We start from the raw sequence: 10,640 nt of genomic DNA, 5'->3' as shown, positions 1-10,640 counted from the left end.
AGCTGGTTTGGGGGAGGGGGTGTGGGATAAAATAGAGGGGTGCGGCAGCTGGGCGGGCACCCCCCCCCCCGCACCTCTGCGCAGGGACAGGTTTGCTCGCGAGACCGGGGGCGGGGCCGGGGCCCGGAGCGGGGGTGGAGTCTAGGTGGGGGCGGGGCCCTTCGCGGTGCCTCGAATTGGGCAGCCAACTCGCTGCGCAGGCGCAGTCGTGAGCTCCGCAGACGGGGCGGAGCGATCCGTGGGCGGGGCCTGAGCCGTAGTCCTCGGCCGGAGCCGCCCCGGATGGGCGGGGAGAGGGCGGGGCCATCCTCCGAGAGGCGGGGCGAGGACTGGCAACCCGGAAGGTCCGGTGCCCGAGTCTCTTATCTTGCAGGGACCCGGGTCCTGCCATTCCCCGCTGGCCTCCCGCCCGGGCGATTGCGGCCAGGATGGGCCGGAAGGTGACCGTGGCCACCTGCGCACTCAACCAGTGGGCCCTGGACTTCGAGGGCAATTTGCAAAGGATTTTGAAGAGTGAGTTTGGGGGCGGAGGGGGCCCCGGGCGGGGGTGGCGCACGGGCACTATGGTCGGGCCCGGGCTTGCCGGGGCGCGCTGACAGCCTTGCCCTGGGACACGCGCCGCCCTGGGCGTGGGATCAGGTGAGATAACATGCTCAGGTCCTCCTCGGGAAGTGTTTATAGTTCCTGGGGACAAGCGGTATACGAGGCGAGGGGTATACGATTGATGGTTTCTGGTCCCCGTGGGCCTTCTTGGTGTCTGGGCATCGAGAGAAGGCATCCCAGAAAGGGAAGTAGAAAAAGAAGGCCCGTCACCGTGGCTCACGCCTGTAATCCCAGCACTTTGGGTGTGGGGGCGGGGGATCAGCGGAGGTCGGGAGTTCAAGACCAGCCTGGCCAAGACGGTGAGACCCCGTCTCTACTAAATATACAAAAATTAGCCAGGCATGGTGGCCGCGAAGACAGGGTGCGGTTGTTGAAAGGTCACCGTCTAATTTTTGTTTATATGGACGCACCTTGGAGGATGAAAAGTCAAACTATACACCTGCACCTAAATGGGCAAGCCTGCAGGTGTGGTCAGGTTGCGGGTTGGCTTGCCCTGGTCTGCTGACTGCAAGAGCCTTTGCGGCAGCAAGAAAACAGAATGTTTCAAAAGATGGCATCTTGTCAGCATGGACCTTTTTTTTTTTTTTTGAGATAGAGTCTCACTCTGTCGCCCAGGCTGGAGTACAGTGGTGCCATCTTGGCTCACTCAGTCTCCGCCTCCTGGGCTCAAGTGATTCTCTTGCCTCAGCCTCCTGAGTACCTGCATTTCCTGCAGCTATAGGCGTCAGGCACCGCACATGGCTAATTTTTGTACTTGTAGTAGAGACAGGGTTTCATCATGTTAGCCAGGCTGGTCTCGAACTCCTGATCTCATGTGATCCACCTGCCTCAGCCTCTCGAAGTGCTGGGATTACAGTTGTTTGAGAGGCTGCGCGGCCCCAGTGTTTTTTATGCATCAACAACCTGCTTTCACCTCATTTGCTCAGAGCAAATCCAGCTGGACTGAAGGAGGCTGGGTGGTCAGAGCTAAGTTTCCGCTCTGCGGCCTCTCCTCCCTAGATGCTTGTTGGAAGCTGCTGGCCGAGAGCAGCAAGCTAATGGTTCCTGACAGTGGCACCACTGCTGGACTGTTCTTTTTCCTCCGGATGGTGTTGGGCATGTCCTTGTTAATAAACTACCAGGGTGTGACTTATTCCTCTTCCTCCGCCTCCTCCGTGGTGCTAAGGGTCAACCCTGCAAGCTCTCCCTGTTTTTCATTTCCTGCAGGTATAGGCAGATACATGAAGTATGAGCAGGTGTAGGAGTAAGCAGGTGTATACAGGTGTGTGCTGCCCTCTGCTGCGGGGCTGTCAACAGGAAGCCTGACTTCTTCCCGCTCCAGGAAGGCACAGAGGATTTTTGTTTGTTATTTTTTTGTTTGGTTTTTTTAAAAATCATACCTACAGCCGCAGGTTTTTTTATCTGTCTTTGAACATATAGGTGCTGAAATTGCCCCATTTTCTTTTTCTCTCTGTATTTTCAGGTATCGAAATTGCCAAAAACAGAGGAGCAAGATACAGACTTGGACCAGAGCTGGAAATATGGTGAGAACAGCCACAGACACCCTGGGGTGGTCAGGGAGCGATGCCTGCATCAGCCTTCCCCAGCTGAGAAGGCTAGGAAGGAGCGGGACATGCCAGCTGCCGATGCCGACATGCCACGCCCACTCTTGGGCCTGGTCAGTGCCGTTGAACACCTGAGCACGAGCAGGCCCAGGGAGGCTGAATAAGTCTAGATTGCCATCCTGAGGAATTAAAGGAACAGACTTTTACCAGATTAAGGCCGATTTCAAAAATAGGCAGCTTCTGTGTTCCCACTGCTGCCCTTTTGCTGTGTTCTGAATATTTGAATCCCCCTAAAATTCGTAAGTTGAAACCCAACCACCAGGTAATTGTATTAAGAGATGAGGTCTTTGACAGGTGATTGGGTGATGAGGGTGGAGCCTTTATGAATGGGATTAGTGTCCTTACAAGAGAGGCCCAAAGGAGCTTGTTGGCCCCTTCTGCCATGTGAGGACAGAGAGGAGATAACCAGCCCTCCCCAGATACCAAATCTGCCAGCAGCTTGGTATGGGCTTCCCAGACTCCAGAACGGTGAGCAGTACCTTCCTGTTGTTAGTAAATTACCCAGTCCAAGGCGTTTGCTTGTAGCAACCTGAAGGCCCAAGACACCATCCCAGGTTTTCATTGTTGTATTTGGCCATGCAGGTTTTCCTCCGGTGATCTCAGCATCTTTCCACCAGCAAGCATAGGCAGTCATTTCTTACATGCCTTTTTGTAAAAATCAGGAAAATGGATTGCTTCTCTCCCTGTCCCTTCTTCACAAAATCAGTGTGTAGCCACATGGTAGGTGTCTCGTAAGCTGCAGTCCTTTCTCATTCTGGATGTCAGCTGCCCTCTGTGCTCCACTAGCTTCCTGTTGGTCTTTGAGGCCCCTGACCCATTGTGGAATCGGGAAGTCCCTCTTCAGCCTTTGTCCCCTGCCTTAGTGGGTGTTCCGGCTTCTGGACTCAGAGTAAGCGGGAGCTGTCTTCTCTGAGGAGGTTGTGTGTGACTGGAGGCATCTTTCTCTCAGTCCTTCCAAGTCACTTTCCTTCATTAAGCTGATTTCTCTCCTTAGAATCTCCCCTTCATACAGGGCTGTTCCTCCCATAACATCCAAGAACGTTGACTTTGTTCTTTGATTTGTCTTCATTGGATTGATTCTTTAAGAATCAATTCTTCACCTAAGTGCCAGGGGACCTAGGATTCTGGGTCGTCTGAGGTCACAAAGCTTCGGTCCTCTCCTGGCCTGTGGCCCGATCCTCTCCTGGGCCGGGTTCAAGGCCTGATTGTCTCATGGGCCCGACCTCTCCTGGGCTGGCCCTGGGGCTCGACCCTCGTGTCCTGTCTGCTGCTAGCCCTGGAGGAGCTGCAGTGGTGTCAGCCCAGGACCCCTGGCCTGACCTTGCCCAGATGCTTAGAGTGTAAGTCTTCTTTTCTTTCTTTGTCCTAGCCTCTCCCTTCTATAAAAGTTACACCCACCTCTCTCCTTCCTCCAAATATAGACCTGTTTCATTTTCAAAATGGAAGGATGTCTAACTATAGACCCCTGGGATGAAATATTGGCACCCAGCAGCGACAGGGGCCCAGCTGAGCAGGGCTCCACACAGCTCACAACCTGCTGAGCAGGCTTCTATTAAATATTCCAACAATTTACAAAGAAGAAACCGAGGCAGGAGAGGAGGGACATCACTTTACTGAGCACACCGTCTCTTGTTCTTTTTGTTGTTGTGAGATGAAGTCTCTCTCTGTCGCCCAGGCTGCAGTACAGTGGCCAGATCTCAGCTCACTGCAGTCTCCGCCGCCCAGGTACAAGCGATTCTCCGCCTCAGCCTCCCAAGTAGCTGGGATTCCAGGCAGTGGCCACCACGCCTGGCTAATTTTTGTATTTTTAGTAGAGACGGGGTTTCACCATCTTGGCCAGGCTGGTCTTGAATTCCTGACCTTGTGGTCCACCCGCCTCAGCCTCCCAAAGCGCTGGGATTACAGGCATGAGCCACCGCGCCCAGCCTCTTGCTCTTACTGGTCAGAAGTCCAGCACCTGATACACAGAGAGGCCCACTGGCTTTAGAGTGGGCTGACTCATGGACCAGAGACCCTCGGCTAGAAAGGTCAGCGTTTCCTTTGAGCCAATGCTGGAGGCTTTGGAGAGGGAAGGCTGCCACCCAAATGGGCCCTGGACACTGATTGACCAGCCCCTGTGATAACCTGCTCCTCCAGCTGCCGGCCCATCGAAGGGATGAGAGGCCTCTGGTCGCCGGACGCCATGCAGCGGGCCGTCTGGCGTTGTCATGTTATTTGGTTTCACATGTGGGCCAGGACGCCAGCAGGGTGTGAAAAGCCAGGAAACAGGGATCTGTTGGAGGAGAAAGGACATCTCAGGACTCCGTTCCTTTTTTTTTCTGAGATAGAGTCTTTCTTGCTCTGTCGCCAGGCTGGAGCGCAGTGGCTCACTCCGACTTCCGCCTCCTGGCTTCAAGCGATCTCCTGCCTCAGCCTCCCGAGTAGCTGGGACTACAGGTGCGCATCATCAGGCCCAGCTAATTTTTGTATTTTTAGTAGAGACGAGGTTTCACCATGTTGGCCAGGATGGTCTGGATCTCCTGACCTTGTGATCCGCCTGCCTCAGCCTCCCGAAGTGCTGGGATTACGGGCGTGAGCCACCATGCCCAGCCAGGACGCCGTTCCTTACTGGGGCATTTCCTGGATGCTCTTCTATCAGAGAACTGGGCGTTTCCTCTTAGCAGAGCCAAGGCCAGAGAGCAGTGCTTTCCCAGATATTAAAAATTACAGCTGCCGCTTTTGGTTTAGAGCAGGCTGACTCATGGACCAGAGACCCTCAGCTAGGAAGGTCGGCATTTCCTTTGAGCCAATGCTGGAGGCTTTAGAGAGGGAAGGCTGCCACCCAAATGGGCCCTGGACACTGATTGACCAGCCCCTGTGATTGACCAGCACAAACCTCGCGGGTGTGTGCGAGGTTTGCTGAGCATTTGAACCGTGCCTTCCAGGCTGAAGCGTAGCAGAAGGGAGGACTTCCTGAAGAGTTACAAGTGTTCTGCAAACACTCTATAGTTTATCATGGGAACCCCAATACTAAGCAACCCAGTCTTCACATTTTACGACACCACGGATTATTGAATTAATTCCTGTGACTGCCAAAACACATGGAAACAAGTAGTGGCTTAGAGCAACAGAAATTTACTCTCTCACAGTTCAGGAAGCCAGAAGTCCACAACAGTCAGGTTGGCAGCAGGGCCCAGCTCCCTCCGAAGGCTCTGGGGCAGGGTCCCTCTGCCTTTCCCAGCTCCTGGTGGCTCCAGGCACCCCTTGGCTTGTGGCCGCATCGCTCCCTTCCGTCCTCAGGTTGCCTCCCCCTGTTCTCCCTGTCTCCCCTCTCCTTTCTCTTACAAGGACGCTTGTCATTGGATTTAGGCTCACCTGCAAAAGCCAGGGTGATCTCATCCCGGATCCTTAACCCAGTTACATCAGTGGATTCCTTTTCTAAAATGAAGTCACATTCGCCGGTTTCCGAGGTCGGGAGATGGACAGACCTTTCTGGGGTCCATCCCTCAGCCCACTGCAAGCATCTATAGCAAAAAACTCAGCGGTGGCTTTGTGGGTGGCTTTTCCGAATGGTTGTTAGCGATCTTCTTTGCCAAATAATGTATTTCTGTGGGTCCAGCTTTGTTCCTTTGGGGTTCTTCTCTTGTAGATCAGTGTCGTTTGGGCCACATTAAAGGTTAAAAGGAAACCCAAGGGCAGGCACTTCCTGATCCGAGAGCAAGTTTTTGTAGTAACTTAGAACTCAGCGAGCGGAGCAGGGGCCGTGTTCTTCAGCGTCACTAACGTGCATCGTGCTGTGGCGGTGCTGCTTATGCTGGCCGCTCTTTGGAATCACCTGGAATGCTTTGGGAATACGTCTGAGCCCCGCCCCCCACACACGTTCAGCCTGCCGTGGTCCACAGCCCTGCCCCTCCGCGCTCACCTGCGCTGTTGCTGGAGCTCACTTTCTCTCTGGCTCCGCAGCGGCTACGGATGCTGGGATCATTACTATGAGTCGGACACACTCTTGCATTCATTTCAAGTCCTCGCTGCCCTCCTGGAGTCTCCCGTCACTCAGGACATCATCTGCGACGTGGGGATGTAAGTGCCAGTGTGAGTGTGGAAGGGCAAGCCCAGGACAAGGGCAAGCTCAAGGGCATGAGCCACCCAACCACCTCCGTCCATGGTGTGGAACCTGCATGCGTCCAGGGATCCCAAAGGCCTTATGCTTGAAAAGGGGGTTTTGTTCCTGTCCCGGCCCTATGAGCCACCTCATTTCCCCTGCAAGGAGGTAACTCCTGGAAGCAGGATGTGTCAGCTCTTTCAGAAGGTCCTGTGCACACACCAGCATACTCTGCAAAAGGAGAATGCAGCAGTCATCCCATTGCGTGCAAAGAGCCTTACTCACTTCACGGGGAGTCTTGGGCTAATTCCCGTCCACATGTCACCACATGGTTCCCATGGCCTAGGCTGCATATGTGTAGCTCCACAAGGCAGGACTCTGCACACTCCATGCTGGTGTCTGTGCTGTGTTCTGCATAGCTGTCCCCATGGAGGCCTCTGCACACTCCGTGCTGGTGTCTGTGCTGTGTTCTGCATAGCTGTCCCCATGGAGGCCTCTGCACACTCTGTGCTGGTGTCTGTGCTGTGTTCTGCATAGCTGTCCCCATGGAGGCCTCTGCACACTCCGTGCTGGTGTCTGTGCTGTTCCCTGTGTTGCTGTCCCCATGGAGGCCTCTGCATGCTCCGTGCTAGTGTCTGTGCTGTGTCCTGCATTGCTGTCCCCATGGAGGCCTCTGCATATGCTGAGTTAGAGGTTGAGACACTGCAGAAGCAGAGGTGAGGGGTCCGTGACGTCCAGGCCCAGTCCTGGGAAAGGGCCGACCTGGGCGGTGGATGGATGGGTCCCTGTCCCGGGAGGTGGTGAAAATGGGCTCAGGGCGGAGATAGGCTGCAAAGTGGGTGCCACAGGTGAAGGTGAGTCAGTGAGGAGGGCCAGGGAGGGGGAGGACGCAGCAGAGGCTGGAACATTCCAGGAGGAGAAGGAAGACCCCTGCGGCGGAGTGACTTTGCCCTCCGTTGAGCAGCAGCCCTCTAGTCTCAGAGTCTGCTCCCTGCATGGCAGAACCACCTCTGCTCATCTTAGCTTCGATCTGAGGGCTCCACAGAAGAGCCCTGCAGCTCTCTGAAGGGATCGGAGGAAGCTTCATATCGAAGTAAAATGCAGGGTTCCGGGGCTGCGGCCGCCGCCTCCGCTTGCTCTGTTTTCAGAGCTCAGCAGACACGCGCGTACCTCCCCTCTCTCCTGCAGGCCTGTGATGCATCGGAATGTCCGCTACAACTGCAGGGTCATATTCCTCAACAGGTAGGCTCCCTGCCCCCTCCCCCAGGGGGTGACCAGTTTCTCTCCCTGGCTTTCAGCCAAGGGCTGCCAGGACCTGTGCTGGTGCCCCAGGGACCCGTTGCTGGGGGGCTGCTTCTGGAAGCACCCAGGCTTAGTGAGGGCAATGCACCTGGCAGGTATCCGTGTGACTTTGCTTCTCTGGGTCTCAGCCACCATCGACACAGGCATCCTCAGGTATCAGAATGAGAGAGAGACAGAGGGCAAGGGTGTGAGCACCCCAGTCCCTGTGGCCTAGAAGCCATTCCAGGTGAGCTGCAGCGCGGGTCCTCAGCTGCTGTTGAGGTACACACCTGCTGGAGCTTAGCTGCTTCATGGTTGACGGTCAGGGATGGATGCAGCCACGGGGACCCGGGTTGTAGACAGAAGCTGAAGCGCAGTGAAGGAGAGAGATTGGCTTCGGGCCCCATTCTCGAGCCGACTCTGCACGCATCACCCTGTCCTTCGGTGGCCGTGACCTCCCGCAGCGGCACATGTGTCTCAGGAGCCCCGTGTGCATGGCCCTGTTCTCCTGCCTGCAGGAAGATCCTGCTCATCAGACCCAAGATGGCCTTGGCCAACGAGGCCAACTACCACGAGCTGCGCTGGTTCACCCCGTGGTCGAGAAGTCGGTGAGTCGGGGCCCGACGGCCCTGGGATGTGTGTTAAGCACCTTCGCCGCGCGTAGCCTCAGGTCCTGATCTGGGAGTGTTACTGGTGGAGGGTGGCCAGGTTCTTGGCGTTTTCAACAAAGAATTGGACAGAAAGCACGAACAAAGCAAAAGAAGAATGAAGTAATCAAAGCAGAGGTTCATGGACAATGAAAGCCCAGCCAGGTGCGGTGGCTCACGCCTGTAATCCCAGCACATTGGGAGGCTCAGGTGGGTGGATCGTGAGGTGAGGAGTTGGAGGCCAGATGGTGAAACCCCGTCTCTACTAAAACAACAAAAATACAAAAAAAATTCGCCAGGCATGGTGGCAGGTACCTGTAATCCCAGCTACTCGGGAGGCCGAGGCAGGAGAATTGCTTGAACACGGGAGGCGGAGGTTGCAGTGAGCTGAGAATGCAAGACTGCAGTCCAGCCTGGGCAGCAGGGTGAGACTCTATCTCAAGAAAAGAAAAAGAAAAAGGAAAGAAAATGAAAGCCCAGTCCACAGGGTGAGAGTGGGCCGAACAAGCGGCTCGAGGGCCTGGTTCCAGAATGTTCTGGGGTTTAAATATCCTCTGGAGACCCCCTTTTGGTTACTTGGTGTGCATCCTATGTAGATGGACACTGAAGGGAAGTTACAGGGGTATTCACTTGGTGTACACACTACGCAAATAAAGAGGCTGTTTCCTGTCAGAAGTGGCTACACAGTTACTTACTTGGCCTTAGAAAGCTGGGGTTTATTGTTCGATTTACTTCTAGGAAGGCCTTAGGTTTCCTACCCCAGGCCCTACTCTCCTTTTGCAGCAGTGTCACTGGTAGGGACCAGCCGGGGCGGATGGTGCAGGTGGTAAAGGAGTTTACCAAGACAGTTGTACGTAGAGAGGCAGATTCATTAGAGAACATGTGAAAATCCGTTCCAGGATTGCAACAGGCAGCACAGCAGAGAAGGGGCTGTCTGCAGAGGCAGGGCTGGAGGGAAGTTGTGTAGAGTTGTGCTGGACGGGCTACACTGGGGATGAGGTAGACCTACAGGGACCGAGGACAGGGAGGTCATTGTGCCTGCGGAGGTCATCATGCCCTCAGGGTCCCCTCTCAGAACACATGTTCACGGTTGCCCCACATCTGGAGCCCCTTCCTCCTGGCTTCCTTACCTGATCAGGCCTCCCCAAGTAGGAGATGCGCAGGAACGTGGGCCAGGGTCTCCGCCCCCGGTGCCAGCCCCTTACACGTCTGATTGTTGCTGCCGATGACACTGTGGCCAGGCTCAGCGCAGATCAGATGGAACTCGCAGTTCTCCATCAGGAATATGAGTCCTGTGGGGTGAAGCGCCACGTTCATCTCATGTGATACTGAATGTCAGGTATCACGTCTTCACGTGGTTGACATTTGGGTCATTCTTCGTCATGATGGGGCGTCCACCGTGTGCATCCTCAGGCATTTACTGGCATCACTGGTCCCCCGGTAGATGCTCCCAGTTGTGACAATCAAAAATGTCTCCAGACATTACCAGCTGTCCCCTGGGGGGCAAAATTGCCCAGTTGAGAAATCCTGCTCTCTATTTATGAGTTATTCCTATTTTTTTATTGTTGTTACTGTAAGTGGACTCTTTAGTACCACATTTTTAAGCGGTTAATATTTTTGTGTAGGAAAACTTGATTTTTATGTCGCTTTTGTCATTGACCACCTCACTAAATTCTCCTCTCGTGTCTGTTGGTTAGTCTGTTGATTTTTGTAGTTTTTCTGTGAAACTGAACTTATGTAATATGCAACAAATTTTACTTTTCCTTCAGTATTTACACCTCTCGGTTCATTTTCTTAACGTTTGTTGGCCAGCATTTCTAGAACAATGTTCTAGATCATCTCTGGAGCAAAACTCTAGTTCTCAGCTTATCCCGTGTGACATGTCTCTCCGTAAAGCTGAACATCAGTGTGTGGGGAACCTGAGACACCCTGATGGTTGGAGAGCCCAGCCCACCACGGTGTCACGGCGTCTCATCAGGTCACCCTGACGCTCTCCTTTTTGTCTTAACGTGATTGTTTATTGCGCTGGGGGCACACGTGGCAGGGCCTTTGCCAGTTCGTCCATTTGGAGGGTTCAGTTTGATTTTTGTTTGGATGTAGCTGCCATGCCTCGTTTGTCCTGAGATGCTCCTCCTCATATCCGCGGTGTTTTCCTCTCCAGGCACACAGAGGAGTACTTTCTGCCTCGGATAATACGGGACCTGACGACGCAGGCAAGTCCCTGGGTGTGGAGCCCGTTTTTCAGTCAGTCGTGGCTGTTCTCAGCCAACAGTGGACGCGGTGGGGCGGGACTCTTTGGGATCCAGGAAACAGAAGGCACCATGGTGCGACCAGGTCCGAAACAGACCAAGGGGGCAGCTTCCTACAGTGAGGGCAGCAGCGGGGCCAGGTAGCGGCCTGGGCGGCTTCTCTTTACCTCTGGGC

The 10,640-nt window shown here is 54.6% G+C and overlaps 1 protein-coding gene across 2 annotated transcripts in view; it reads left to right on the top strand.

Moving 5' to 3' along the window:
• The first annotated feature begins 309 nt into the window (after positions 1–309).
• NADSYN1 (NAD synthetase 1) overlaps positions 310–10,640 on the top strand; it is a 36,042-nt gene continuing 25,711 nt past the window's right edge. Inside the window, exons 1-6 of one of the 2 annotated variants that reach the window (XM_032282484.1) lie at positions 310–513; positions 2,066–2,126; positions 6,150–6,266; positions 7,477–7,530; positions 8,088–8,177; positions 10,378–10,429. In XM_032282484.1, coding sequence (XP_032138375.1) covers positions 429–513; positions 2,066–2,126; positions 6,150–6,266; positions 7,477–7,530; positions 8,088–8,177; positions 10,378–10,429 — 459 coding nt within the window. In that variant the 5' untranslated portion in view covers positions 310–428. The other variant, XM_032282485.1, reaches the window with a different exon arrangement.

The sequence above is a fragment of the Sapajus apella genome, unplaced genomic scaffold, assembly GCF_009761245.1.
Source record: "Sapajus apella isolate SASKATOON/1434 unplaced genomic scaffold, GSC_monkey_1.0 scaffold14, whole genome shotgun sequence".
Classification (NCBI taxonomy): domain Eukaryota; kingdom Metazoa; phylum Chordata; class Mammalia; order Primates; family Cebidae; genus Sapajus; species Sapajus apella.
Note: the sequence above shows the minus strand (reverse complement) of the source record. Positions and strands in the feature narration are given on the sequence as shown.